The sequence below is a fragment of the Ptychodera flava genome, chromosome 6 (genome assembly GCF_041260155.1).
Source record: "Ptychodera flava strain L36383 chromosome 6, AS_Pfla_20210202, whole genome shotgun sequence".
NCBI classification, from domain to species: domain Eukaryota; kingdom Metazoa; phylum Hemichordata; class Enteropneusta; family Ptychoderidae; genus Ptychodera; species Ptychodera flava.
Window position 1 is genome coordinate 41,247,501 of NC_091933.1, and position 15,505 is coordinate 41,263,005.

General features: G+C 39.2%; 1 protein-coding gene across 1 annotated transcript; it reads right to left on the bottom strand.

Moving 5' to 3' along the window:
- Positions 1–401: 401 nt before the first annotated feature.
- LOC139135818 (pleckstrin-2-like) lies at positions 402–11,395 on the bottom strand. Its single transcript, XM_070703548.1, has 9 exons — positions 10,983–11,395; positions 10,346–10,501; positions 5,099–5,262; positions 4,426–4,517; positions 3,856–4,010; positions 3,229–3,387; positions 2,880–2,963; positions 2,189–2,264; positions 402–1,336 (listed from the first exon to the last, which is right to left on the bottom strand). The coding sequence occupies exons 1-9, from the start codon at positions 11,043–11,045 to the stop codon at positions 1,194–1,196; spliced, it is 1,092 nt and encodes a 363-aa protein (XP_070559649.1). The 5' UTR covers positions 11,046–11,395; the 3' UTR covers positions 402–1,193.
- Between the last annotated feature and the right edge of the window lie 4,110 nt (positions 11,396–15,505).

The window sequence follows — 15,505 nt, forward strand, 5'->3', positions numbered from 1 at the left end:
CGTAAGTCAAGAAACAGGAACGTCATCCCAGTTTATAGTCTTAATCTACGCTAATTGGACTGAAAAACAAGACACGAATCCGAAAAATTCCTCATTTTGTGCTGTGCTGACAAAGAAATGCCTCTGTGTAAGGAGATTATTTTACGCAAATCTCTTAAGCTCTTCTTTTGTCGTGTTCACGTAAATGAGAGCTTTTACGACGTGTCAAAAGGGACTGAGTATGGTCATTGAGGTACCGTATTAATTATATCCATGGTATGACACAGTCAGAATGGACGTAACTGGTACCTCCATGACATAGCTAAACATTATAAAAATGTACCGTTGTCAATAAATATTTCAGGAGGACTATTGCTGCCAGACTGCCATGTGGCACTGAGATACATCGTGTACACCATGAGTGAGATAGGCTATTTCTTTTTATTTCTCTCAGAACATTACGAATTACAGAGGTGCCTCCAATGATGCCAATTAAAATACCAGAGAAAAATCTGCTTATCACGCCTACGGGTGTTTTTTGTTGTTTTACGTTAATTTCTGGTACGTCGTCAGGAACCTCGGACATGGATAAAGCACACCGAATTCGAAAACACGACTCAGTTTTATTGAAACATTTCTAACGTGAATGGTAAACATTACATTTCTACAGAAGAAAAAGAAGGACGCAAAAAGTCTATAAATCTGCACCATATGCAGTTATCCGTGTGGTTTTCGTGTTCAGGCATTGCTGAATTGATCGACCGGTACTGCAACTGAACAAGTGGCGTAGAATAAACCCCGCATGACATATAATATACCTTGAAAACTTAAAGGTAGACATTTAGAAAAAAAAATAACCAGAAAACGTCAGCAATGTAAAGTGTTAGCAGCGTTCTGTTAGTTAAGTTAGTTTGTGAGAAAAAATTCATTGAAAATAGTTCTGTATATAATAATATTCATAAACGGATGGATGTGATATTCACAGTAAACGTGATCCTTTCGAATTTCCAACACATTTTAGCAATTGGAAGAAGACATTGAATTGTTGTAAAGTATGTCTTGTGTTAAGTGTTAAGACTTTGAGGGACGGTCCCTTAAAGGCGGAAGGACGATCCCTGAAAGCGGATGGAGGGACGGTCCTTCAGAGGTGAGGAGATCGTGCATTGACAGTCTGCTCTTTGGCGACTGGCATTCAAGATTCATTTCATATGAGTTTATTGTGTGAGATATGTAGTGGGTGACTGGATCGCCTTCATCCATTCATCTCTCTCTTCCTCTGTGTGTGCCTGTAGGATGTAATCGTCCCCTTTGTGTGTGATTATCTTAAAGAGATTTGTGCGAGACTTATTCTTCACATCTGGAAACATGAGGAAAGAAAAACAACGTACAAGTGAGGACATAAAAGTATGGTCTAGTTCGTAATCTTGTTGGTCAATTATTCTAGCAAGAGACAAGCGATATTTTTCGGATTTCTTTCATTCATGGTGGACTACAAATTTCACTCATTAACCAAAAAATAAATAAGTGGCCCGGGATAAGTGGTCATTATTAGAACCATAGACCTCGACTGTCTATGTTAGAACTAGACCTTCTGTAAGAACTAGACCTTCTCATTTGCTAGGTTATTTTACGCCCAGATTCCGTACACGTTACGAAGCCTGGGCCAGCAGAAAAAGACAACGCAATGCGATTGAAATCAGCCACATGTATTGCATTGGCTGTGATCATACATCACAAAAGCATGATCTGAAATTTCGGAACATGTAAAATCCAAAAATTCTCGAAAGTATTAAAGACGATCTTTACACGTTGTACAAGATAGTCACTTTATAGGGATATTTATTCATCTTGAAAGGTCTGTAATCCCCTATTCGTCTTCGATGAGTCATTGGCCCAAGATCACAACGCCCCTTTCCCTGCCAGACAGTACAACTTCCCAATCAGCCAAGCCAGTGAAACGCGGTATTGAGCCAAAACCATACGTATTTCCACCCATTTGGCTTGGTCTGTTCCAACAGCTTTAGTCTATAAAAATCATTTTACAGTATCTGTGTTTTCAGGGGTCTTCAAATAATCATTTTTTTTTTTTTTGGTTAAAATGCACCAAATGAGACAAACTGTGCTTCACTAGTTTTAACGAACTTGACTTGATGGTGAAATATGAACTCGGCAGGAATAGGACTAAAGACAATTCATATGTTAATAATACCTGAATCTGAACCCGAAAACACCAACTCGACTCTACACCTGGCCAGCGGTACTTCTCCCAGCGGCTTTTCTTCTTGCTAATCAAATGAAAGGGAAAACATCAATCAAAATACCAAAATTAAAATGTCTAATTTCAGCCACAGTCCCTCCCCACTGTGTTTCAGCTAATCAAGGGGCGGAGGTGAGTTTAGTAAATTCAACACCTGACTCCTAAATTTAACACGATTGGAATTAATTTGGGATAATTGGATGGTGAACTAATGTCTTTAAAATATGCAAATGCAAGCTCATATGCTTTTCTTTTTACGTTACATACTTGTTTTTATGAGTAATTTGTAATATCGCAACATTCAACGATAGGGCATCTACCATTTTTGAGAAATTTGAAATATACGAAGATCCAATTATCCCAAATTTAATGCATTTAAACATTGTCTTAATTTGTCAGTCATGCTGTTTGCTTTAACTTGTCAATCAGGATTTTGAAATAATCTGACGAATTTTCTCGTCGAGGAGCTACAGTAAGCTTATAAATTCAAGAATTACAGTGATACTAAGAACAGGGTGTGTCTGAGTAGGGACTTGGCACAGTCATGTGACGATGTTTCCTCTAACAACGTTTCTGTGTCGAGAAGGCATTAGAATCCGTCCAGTGTCCATCTCTAATTGACGTGAAAATGGTTGCAACAGACCTTTGACCCTTTGTAGTACAACAGATGTGGCGGATCCTTCTTCATAACAAATAGCCTTGTCTTCCAAGTATGTCGTACATGTCCCTGTGAACAAAACATGATGAATTTAGTGAGAATTGAAAGATAATCGCACGGTGGAAGATTGTAATGTTGTTACGGTCTACATTACATGGTCATTTCTTGGTATTTAATGGTCTGCCGCGCACAATTAATACAAAAATTCATTCGGAAATGAAAGTCCATGAATTTAGTAAATATTGAAACGCTATTTCTGTGTACTTTACCAACCCACGGTGAACAAGTCACGCGAGTGTTATACTAGCTCAATAATATATAACCAGGAACTGACCCTTTTAATGAGAAATCCCTGTTTGAGGACATTCCCTTTCGAATCTCTAGTCAGGGCATCAACTTTTGCGCCGTTTACTGGTCGTTCATCATCTTCACTGTTGTCTTCATCACTGCTGTCGAAGGGTTTCTTTCCGCCTGTGGTCAGCTGCAGTGTGGACTATCATGAAAATGAACCATTATTTGTCAAGGGCATTTGTTCGACACGTTATGAGAGAAATGTCAGAGTCGAAAAAGGGAGATGACATCGATTTTGTTGTAAACACGATCTCCAATAAACTGCTTCAGTCACCTAATGAGGAAATTACACTCGAAATGGCTATTTTACTTCATAAAAACCAAATTCGAGTATATCGGAAAGATCAGTTGTGACAAATTAAATTGACAAACCATTGTTTGGCAACTGAGATATCTATCATGGTTTTGAAACAAGCACCTGAACTCCTTAAAAACCTGTTACTGTTTCATGATTGCAAAATGATATGAAGTACTTGCTGAATAAGAAAGCTTTGCACTCAGGACGAAGTAAAATAACTGTATTGCCTTATTACATTATGATACACTCATAATGTGTAGGCAGATTTATATTTTCAAGGTCAGAGGTCAAAAGTTACGTGGAGTAACCTACAAATCTGTAGATCTGATTGTAGCTGAATTCATCAGGAGATCCTTGAGACATCGCTTGTATGTGTCCTTGTTGCAAAAGATTTCGTCCAAGGGTTCTGGCTTCCTGGTCACCGCTAACAAATGACCAGGATACCAGCCACTCTGTTAGCATATCACCTAGAAAACAGGCGTAAAATAAACGGCCTTCAATTACGGAAGTTCTCCTCAAGAGATCTAAAATGCGATACGGATCAACCACGTAGCAGGTACGAATAGAGAAAGTACCGACTGACTGATACACAACTCACTGTTTTCAACGACCTTGTATTTTCATTACAATTTTAACTAAAATGCTATTATGCATACATCCAAACCTGGCGCTATGTTTGGAGATGAAGTTTGCCGATATTCATTCATTAAACTGACTGGTGTATAATTCAGGTGTATATTTAAAGAGGCTGGTCATTTATCAGCTTATTGACTAACTTGATAAAAAATGTAACAGAAAACACAGGGCTAACACCATGTAAGTACTCAATGTCAACAAGAACTAATCCGAAAACCAGGGATTGATAACAGCCCGTTTAAGTACCTCTGAAGCAGTTTTTGAGCTCCTTTCCATCTTGGTTTATATTCTGAAGCGGCACACCGGCACTGGTATCTTGCATTGCTCCAATCAACTCGCTGGCAATAGAAGAGAGTTATTAGTCACAGTAGTGTGTCAGTTAAACTAAAGGAAACAACCTAACGGTCAATGATCGACAGCTTTTGCAGTTGTCTGTACAGACCAACTGTGAATGTCAGGGCAAATAAACTTGTGTCTGCAGTACCTCATAAAACAGACAAAAATTCGTCAATCGACTGGTAAATGGATAAACTTTTTTGAAAGTTTCAAATATACAGAGTAAACGGTATTAAATGTCATGCATATCAATTCACATTTTTCATATCTGCAGTATATGATCTGCAGACACATAAACATTCCAAATGAACTATGTTTACCTGATGTCCAACATGCTACATGCACATAAATTAAACATCTGCACCTGCTACGTTTCTCATCAGAAAATTTACGAAGCAGATTACAATGTCACTGGAAAACAAAAGGCTATCACATCTCCATAATCTTATTACAGACTAGAACAAAAGCGATCCCAGGGATCGCGAACAGTGCCTTTAATTAAGTGTACACTGTGCTAGCAACTACACAACGATTTGAAATATTTTACGCGTACAGAAAACCCAGTCAATTCTTTTCATTTTACCTGTGACTGACATTTAGCTGAGGGAGGGAGTCTCCCTCTCCCCCCGTGCCTTCTGATCGACGGATTGCTTCACCGATTGCCCGAACCCAGTCATCTCTTTCTTCCTCCGTCGCTGCCTGCACCAAGAATTCCTTTTTGCCTCTCGTCACGATCCTGAACACTCCCTGTTGAAGGCAAGGGACAAACTTTAAAACCGTCTTGGAATGTGGAGGTAAACCGGGGTGTTTGATTTGTGTCTAAGTTTATTGATTTGCGAATGTATTGACTATGATATAGGGAAAGAATTAACATGATGCTGCCATGAACTCGTTGCAAATACGAACGAAATCTCGCAGTAAATGATTCAAAAAGACACCTATCGTATGTAAATCTAGGAAACTTACATGCTCTATGAAAAGGACCTGCAGAGAAAGTTTCTTTTTATACGAAGTTCGAGAAAGTTTTTAGAGGAGGGTTGATTATGACATGTAAACATTTTTCGCATTTCATGATTTAACATGTTTATATTTCAGAGTATGCAGAACATACTTTTGTTCCAGATTTACACATCATCTTCAGCTTCCAGTTATGTCAGTGGGGAATTCGGCAATAGCAGCGGGGGCTGAGAGCTTTTTCTCACACAAGTTACTCCTTGGATTTTTCTTTGTTACCGTCTTTTCACATCCAACTGAAGTCCGTTAATTAAGTGACTTACTAAACAAGAAGCCATTCCCACGTCACAAGTTAATTTTGACGTCAAGGCATGACGCCAATGCAAAATGTAGAAAGGATTATCGAAGTAAAAAGGCTGCGTGTTCAAACTCAATAGTCTATGACATCACTTTATTCCCTCGGTATCGAAGAAAGGTCATCATACCTTTGGCAATCAAACAATGGGTCATCTTGAGGAAACCAACCTTTAAAAATTACAGAAAATCTGCAGCAGTCGTGTTGCAGACGCTGCTCTAAATCTTGACAGTCATTTATTGCCTGTAGTATCTCAGACTTTTTGGAAGTCCTTTGACACAGTATCAAGGAAGATGGCCTTTAAAACACTGATCATAATCGTAAAGACAAACTGACAGTCTAAAGGATTATTACAATTTAAAGTGATCCGGCTAAATGGTTCAGGGCAAAGTGAATAGTGTCTACAGTTATCAACATTAATTTACCATTTCCGAAAGGATGTCACAATTTAAAGCGGAATAAAGCGTGAGTTTGTGCTAGATTAAGAATATTAAAAGAATTCATTACAAATCCTCTCATTAAAAGGTCTTCTCTAGATGCCTACAAGGCTAAAGGAAGACAAGTCCGTATAATGAGCATTTCCTCACTGCACACAGTGTTGTAGTGCGGCTGTAATCGGAGAGGATGAAAACTTCACAATGGTTGGAGGCAGTCTTTTCAGTCACTGCTATCGTCACCGAAGTAGTTATGACGCCATTTCTTTCACTGTCATAGTCGTCCATGTGCGGCACGTATGTGGAAATGGTGACGGAGACGTATGATTTCAACAACGGAATTATGGGACTTTCACTGGTTTTATGTAACGGTATCTTTGATGGATAAAATAATGCACACATCTCGGCGAATACTTTTAATGGGAGCGAAACTGAAAGCCATCTACCAACGACATGATAATATAACAGCTTGAACTCTTCTAACTATCCTGCTGGCCATGACACACTGATGACGTGTACTTTAACAGGTTCTGCACAGGCCTGGGTTTTGCATATACTTAGGGTGTAAGGAAATAACGGGATGTTATTTGTTACTTGCGGAAGGTAGCGTGAACAGGGCTATAAATGGCTTTCACTCGAAATGATGACTAACACTGCGCGTGACTTTAAACATCAACATTATGATTTTGAACTCTACTGAGAAATTTGAAATGCTCACTCGATGGATTAAAGGGTCATTATCTATCCGAGACATTGTGTTCAAACTGCATAGTTACAGATAAGACATTCAAGTTGCCACTTTCTCCCGTTACGTATAGCGATATGAATGTGTTGACTGTGGCTGCGGACTGGTCGCACGTCCGACCTCTGCTTCCGAAAATAACAACACTTGGGCACAGTGTGTGAAACTCACGCAAAATCTCTACTGGCCAAGTGGGCCAGCAACTCTAAAAAATCACTGGCCCTGAAGAAAATCAACTGGTCGGATCGTCAGCTCTAATCCAAATATAATGCAGATTTTTCACCTGCTCTCAGGGGCCTAGAACATTTGATTTAAAAAATAAAAAGACACCACTTCAACATCCTAACATCAAACTGTTTTGTGCCTTTTAATTCATTTAAAGGAAAGCAAATGATGATGACTATCAAAACCAAGTTTGGGCAACTGATCTCAGTGCCAAAAAACATATGAAATCAGTTAAAGGTTAAACACAAACACATATACGTATGTATTTCTTAAAACAGCCTTTCACAACAAATATGATTACATTGAGAAAACGAGCACAAGCGTTGGCTTGAAGTTGAAATATGTCCCAACACGAAAAAGCTAAGCGTCCAGAACTCCGATAAGAGATGGATAAGTTTTGGCACCACAAATACAGGATCACACGCAAATCGAGTCACTACAGTTTACTCTAAGCTTTCAAAAATGATTCTGGCTTCTCCTCCTTGAAGGAAGATGACTATCATCGAATCCAAGAAAAGGGAATACAACAAATTTGGGCAATTGATGAAGAAAAAAAATACTGAAGTTTCGAAACCCACGTTAAAAGACGAATCACAAAAATGTAATCTTTACAGGCGACCGAGGCAAATGGCCATCAAGGTCAAATCACAATGAAGGCGCGATTTTGCACAATGTTTAAATATCGGACATTTACTTTCTAGTTTCGAAGTTTGGCGTCCACAATATTTCTGTCATACATAACAATCTATATATCGGGTCTAATATCGATATTAGACGACACAAGAATGACTTGCCTTCTGTTGCGGCACGCCAGGTTTGCGAAATTGCCGATATTTTACCTCAAGCTGATACATATCGGCGATTTTTTTACTGTAATAATCGATACTAGACCATTGTATAATGACTTTGCCTTGCGTCTCGACACGCCGGATCTGTGAAATCACAGATATTTAGTTAATATTTATTGAAAATTTGGACTCTAATGTCGATACTTGAATGACTTGCCTTGTGTCTCGGGCACGTCTGGTCTATGTAAAATTGCCGATGTTTATCGGCGATTTCGGGACTCTAAGATCGATTCTGGTCGATTCTTGTCTTTCAAATCGCGGGTAAATATCCAATATATATCAGAAATTTTACCACCTCACAGCTCTTGACAGGCCCCGACTTCCTCAATTCGACTCTTACTTCGATACTAGACGATACCATATTTGTCAGATTGTGGGTAAATATTAGATGTATATCGGGGATTTCACTATACCTTACAGATCTAGCCCGGGCCCGCTGTCTGGCCAAGCCCTATTTCTGTAGTCCGACTCTATTAACTTAAATTATGCGAGCCTAGATTTGCCTTAAACTGTGGGTAAATATCCTATATTGGAGATTTCCCCAACTCACATATCTGACCAAACAATTCTAATTTCGATATTGTGTTGTCCAGTAGCTGTAAATGTTGGATGTCATATAAAAGTGCAATGTCGCGGTGTCATGGAAATCCATTTTACCTCGACATACGCTAAACAATAACTCTTTTATGACCACAAGGAGATACATGCTTAACAAATGGGTAGCATATTGAATAGCGCCACTACTCTCGCGAGAAAAGGTGAGGTAAGGTCTTTCGCCTGGATACATTACCGATCAGTCTGTTCAGTTTTTATTTGCGAATTTCACGTTTTGCAAATCTCTTGAAAGAATAAATTTCGTATCTCTGAATAATTTTGTCTGGTATTTAGCTCAGCAAAACGTTTGGGTAAACTTCTTTCCATATAGTGAAAGTTACTGGCCCGCGTCTTTAGGAACTGCAGGACATCTTTCAGGATTTACTGGTCCAGCATGAAAATAGCTGGTCTCGGGCCATCGGGTTAGCGTGAATTTCGCACGCTGCTTGGGCAACTCTTATCGATCACCCATTATCAATGATTTTAATCTGCGATAACAAGACCTAATTTATCAGTGTAAGGTCATATCAATGAGATAAAAGCAACGTTGCTTACAGGGCAACGTGTTAAAAATTATCAAATAACGCCATCTTCCCAGCTGTTCAGCTCCCACTGGACACAATCCCCACCCTCCCTAAAATTTTATGATACCCATTTGCCGGAATTATCAATCTGATATATATCCCTTCGGAGGAATCAGGAAAAACATTAGATTCAGCTAAAGTAAACCAAAACAAAAACCAGAAACAAAACAAAACAAACTGGAGAGATAATATCCCATTGTTTAAACTGTCCTATTTAATAGTTCTTAATTTTACGGTTTTGGATGATAAGGGACAATAACCTAGTTTCCCTGTTGAAATTAAGTACCAGCCCAGAGCAATGACTGCTGTTTGCAAACATATACATGTCCTCCCATGACTTTCACTGCTTTTTATTTGGTAAGTAAAATATCGGTGTTTTAAATTATCGGAGCTTGCTTATTTTCGAAACTTGTTTCTCCTCCAGTGACTCGTAAGAGAACAATTGGACTAATCAGTTTTATCGCAACTCTAGTCCATTGAAATAATAGTGCTATATTGCTTATCCACTATCCCATTCCGCTGTAAATTTAACCTATAGGTGTAAAATAAATTGCATTATTTCGTACCAGGCATGACTTGTACGAATCTATGATTTCCAAAAACAACCTGCGCATCCTAATCCACTGCTAAAGAGAACACAAACGGCTTTATACGGAGGGCAATAACACAGGACTAAACGATTTAATACCATCGGCTTCGACATAGAGAGGTGAGTAGGTCACTCATTGTGCGGGGTTTTTTTTGTGGTTATCTATTTGTTATGAGTCATTTAGACTTTACTGGTAAACATCACGTAATGTTTAGTTTGTGTCTACAGTCGCTAGCATTCACGCATGACCTTAAAGTTGGAAAGGTTATTCCGTTGAATTTAGTTTTCGCTGCGTTAAACTCCACGAAATGCTGCTCGAAAAGTCCTCAATGTGAGAAATTGTTATCTAAGTTCCTCGAATAGAACACGTTAATGTTCATTCAACCCATTGTGGTTGACCATTGTTTAACCTAATACATTTCCCCGGTGAAATACGACGCACCAGTCTTTGCATCCAGCTGCACCCAAATCTGTTATTTATCTTCCACTTATACCAACCACTTACCGGCTTCTTGTTGTATTCTGGACAAGGTGATATCACAGAACAACCCTGTAAGGCTATACTGCCGATGGCCATGGAATCCTCCTTCTTCTTATAGTAGGATAGTGATCTCTGACCGAGAACGAACCACCGCGTTCTCCAGTTCGTTCTGACATGACCCTGGTTATTGATAATAAATCAAGTTGTTTACTGGCATATTGTGAAGTTGAGTAACCATGTTTGAAATCTCTGAAGGACACTTCTGCACATTTCTTTTCAATGAATCGCTTCCTGTAAGGTTAACTGATTTGTCTACTCTCAGTCTCACGAGTTTATAACAAAGTTCCTATTGTGCTCGCTCACATAGCAATTCCTATTAATAGCAGGTGTATTAATTTTAGAAACAGAGTCAACCATATGAAAATAATATAATTTCTCCAAGTACGGCCTTGCGTGGTTTTATAATTATTAGATAAATTTGCAGAGTTTCACCACGGTATCAGTGTGAAAGTAATAAAGAGTCTCGTAAAAAAACGCTCTCGTGACGAATGACATTAATCCCTTGGATGTATTGTATTGAATCACAATGCGGGACTTGTACACAGGCAAACGCGTAAAAGCTATAAATATAGTACTACTCTTAGGTTATAAACATGTATACCTTTTTCACCAGGAAGCCCTCCTTATAATTTTGTCGATTAGTTGTAGGCTTGCTATCTCCCATGTCTACAACACTGGTAGGTGTTCGGTGTTAAGATGTCCTTGATGGCAGCAGGTGAAGAGTACTGGCAAATTAACGCAAGTTGGCACGATTGTGGTGGTATGGGTGGTAGGCACAGCGGATCTAGCTACTACGAACGTTCACGCCGTCATAGCAAGTTTCCCAGAACGACTAGGCTTTGGTTTCCGGTTTCGTGATCGAGGTTTTAGATTTAGAAGTCATGGATAAGATACAAACTTTCGTTTATGAAAGGACTTCCAAAGTACTTCCTTCCTCCTATTCCTCGGCAGTGTGTCTGACTTCTAATTCGGGACACAATGCAACAGACGACCTGTGAACTGACCCTTTATATAGACGATGCTGAAGTTATTTTCGTATTCGTTTTCGTATTCGTTTTCGTATTCGTATTCGTATTCGTATTGGAGTCACTGACAAAATTTTTTATTTCTAGTCCAAATTTCGTACGTATTATATAAAAGTTCTGTCTTTACAGAAGTTAAGTAATTTTATATGACAATATATCAATACTTCAATATTTGAGAATGTAAGTTGAAAAAGATCCAATCTTTTTAGGCCCTAGATTGAAAGATATCGTTGCTATAATTAGAGGAGAGATTTTAAAAACAAACGGCCAGTACACAGGCACTCCTTAGCTGGGTAGTCTGTTGAATAGATCGCTTTTCGGTTCGATCTATCGATCCCGTAGTCGATATGCGCGCCATTGTAACCAAAATACTCACTAGGTTACAGTGGCGGGCATACTGACCACGGGATCGATAGATCGAGCCGAAAATCGATCTATTTAGCAGACTACCAAGCTATTAGCGCCTGTGGGCCAGTAGTAGTCTTTGGAGGAAAGATTTTTTAAACAAACATCATTTTCGTATTCGTATTCGTATTCGTTTTCGTATTAACTTCTATCACAACAACCATGGAGGTACCTCCATGCAACAACCAACTTAAACATTCTGTTGACATCATTAGTATCGATAATGGAAATTTAGCTGACCCGCCCAATTTGACGAGTTGTAAACTTAAAAGGTATTTTCTTGTTTTAAGGCCAAAAAAAAAAAAAGAAATGTTTCTGGTCAGGCCTTTCTTTAAAAATGGTGCGGCGACGCGGCTTTTTTTTTTTTTTTTTTTTCCTCCTCAAGGGAGGGAGCAGGGTCAGTTAAAGCGCCAAAGCTTAGCGGCTAATTTGCATAATCATTTGCATATCATTAATTTATATTTGCATATGGATGTAAGCTTGCACATGCATCCACACATACATGTACACTCACAACAAAATGCAATGGTAACACAAAAGTGTGCAGTTTGAACATCATGGAAACTCTTTATTACACTTAAATAAATCATCACAGTATTGTAATTACAATTGCAATTAAACAGAAGATTAAGATTGAAACTTTGAGAGCAAGAAATGGTTCGTCTCATTGGATTTTCATTAATACATATATTGCTAATAAATTGTCAAAACTTGCCAACAAAGAGGAAAATTCACAAGTTTAAGCTTTACACAATTCAAATGCAATTGAATTTTATATCATTTTTGAACGACAAACACCGCGAATAATTTTTCATCATGGGGATAGATTTCAACCAGCGCCCCCCCCCTCCCCGCATAACTTCTACTTCCACTGAACATCGTCGTTCGATTCTTGATTTAAAAATACCACCAAGATGATCACAAGACATGAACTAAGTACAACTAGAATCCCTCGAAAATCAGGTGTAAAATCTTTCAGAGAACCTGTCAGAGTGGAACCACACGCGACGCCAGGATCAATGTCAACACGTTATGAACCTGTCGACCACATGGCCGCCGCCATATTGAAATTTATGCAATGTGAACTCGATCGCGATCGTGATCGTACTCAGACAAAACTCATCGTTGTACAATCATAATCAACCTCACCAGTCAACTCTTGTTTCTTTTGCGGTCCATTTCGTTGATCAAAGCATGGAATGTGATCAAAGGCCCTGCTAGTGCTACACCGCCTACCTCTGTGAACACTTGTCCGCGATGTATACTGTCTTTGTTGGTCGTAATAGTCGTTCTGGAATGAAAATTTGTGAACAACCCAGCCGATTCTCTTATTGTTTTAACGTTCCTCTCAACACTTCCGGACAACTTATCTGATGCATACCATACTTCACACCTTCCACTCTTTCACCAGGTTAAAAGTTGCAGTGAGCGCTTATGTGTAGACAATGCAGGCATCAGCTGGTAGCTACGCAGAGCATGTGAACTAAGGATGGCGGGAATATTTTAAAGCGTAGCGGGGAGAATCAAAGCGTAGCGGGGGGGGGGGGGGGGGAAGCGAAAGCGGAGCGGGACCGCTATGGCCTGGGGATATTAACACTGAGTTTTGTAGTTTTATCAATATAGGAACATTTAAACTGTTCATGCAGTCACTGATCATGTGCCCCAAAGAATTTTCTTTCTCTTCAGCCGTTTTGGTTTGGTGTTATGGTAATCAGTATGTAGTTTGCCACAGCCGCCGGCCTCAAACCAGGAAAAAAAAGGGTGACGCGCTGTTGTTCAAGTGACGCGCGCGCTGACCAGAAACATTTCTTTTTTTTTTTTTGGCCTAAACTGATATCTCTGAGAAAGTGATCGTCACAACGACAGTGAATGCAGGGCTCAACGTTATCGCATGCCCCTAAGTCGATGACATGCTATATTTAGACTGCTGTCGCAAAGAAAATATCATCTCATATGATGTGGGAAAGCGTCATAAAAGAAAACGAGATGAATAAAATGGTATCATAGGCCTATGTCCCGATCGGTACATTTGTTTCCCTAATAAAGATTAAATTAATGTGTGAGCTGTTGTCAGAGTCTTTATTTCAGTACGGCCCATCTCTTTTTCTTTCCTTGCGTTTGCGTCAACTGTCATTGCCAGAACATGTTGATCAACTTGCGTTATGATAAGATACACCAGAATGCATGGAAATTAATTTGTATCGCGAAATATCGAGAAATACCTGTACTCTATGATAAATAGACTTCAGCTAGTCTAGTAGCTGTCGCAACTGGCTCGATCGGTTTCCGTCATTTGTTACTGTGCGATCCAGTTTTAGTGTTACGCAGTTTGCCCCGCTCTACAACTCCGTTCTGCAGGTCACTCCAAAAACTTTCAGCAGTACTATTTTGGAGGACCAATTAAGCCGCTAGCCGTAGATAGCTACTTTTTTCAACAAAAACTCTGAATAGAAATGCAGCAACTATCATCTTTCGATAGATATTTTGTAGGCAAGAGAACAAAACTCAAACGTATATGCGCATTTAATCCTAGCTGTGACTATGATATCGCAGCGGTACTTGTGGCGTGTATCGAACTCGCTCGGGTCATTGAGGTCATCGCCACAGTCCCATCCACTGATGGTCTGTTCTCTACTACCTCCATGGTTCTGCATAATTGCAGTCGCTACCCGGCAGATTTGCCATGATATTTCAACAAAGTTGCTTGCTATTTAGATCTAGCTGAAAACAAAAACCTTTATGAAACAGGATAATCCAGTACAAGCTTGATGAAATCGATGCTTTGATCTGCTTTCCAAAGGACGATTTCCGGAAATGGTCTAGCCGGTCACATGCCACTAACGCAAATATTCATTACGCACGTGAACGCATGAAACATGTTGCAGTTACTGGTTGCTTGTTTTCCCTTGTGATGACATTTATGCTGGGATTATGATTGGTTCAATTGAAATGATGTGACAGCACTAAAACTGCTTCTGATACTTGATTGGATTGTAGTAAAATTTATCATTAAATTCATGGGATATTTTGACAGATCATTCAAGATAACATCAGCAGACACATTGGCAGCGCTGTGCAGTGGAGAGAACGCGCTCAAACCTCTGAGTAACTCCGCTCAACGGCTATGCTTATTCAATGCGTATTTTGGGGTCGTGGCCTTTCGGGACAATGCTCCGTGAACACTGAGCGAATATATGTTGTATTTGATCACGTATACGGTATGGAGAAATGTCTTGAAAAAAAATTCAGGTGCAATCTCATAAAATTTGGTCGCCTATGCGACTGAAAATGGTCGCTACTTTGAGCCCTGATTGAATGTAATACATGAATTATCGGTCGGTCCGGTTTATGTTATTATTGCTAACATCTTTACTCTGAAAGATAAACTACCTATTGTCATTTATTTCTGTTACTTTCTCCCCTGTAGCAGCACGTACAACTTTGTCGTAACTTGCAATTTTGTAATTTTTGCCTTACCGCACTCCCTGAGTTTTGTAAAGTATTGTATTGTTATTATAATTTATTTCAGGTCTACGTAGAGCCATATCAAAATCAAGTAAAATACTTGAAATACAAATTGTAAATGGATATGATCATTCTAAAGTGAGTCCAAAAGGATGACCGGATATAACAATTTTCACATTTTTTTTATTCAGATGGTTGTCCTGGACAAGTCCCCCGTTCATCATAGCTT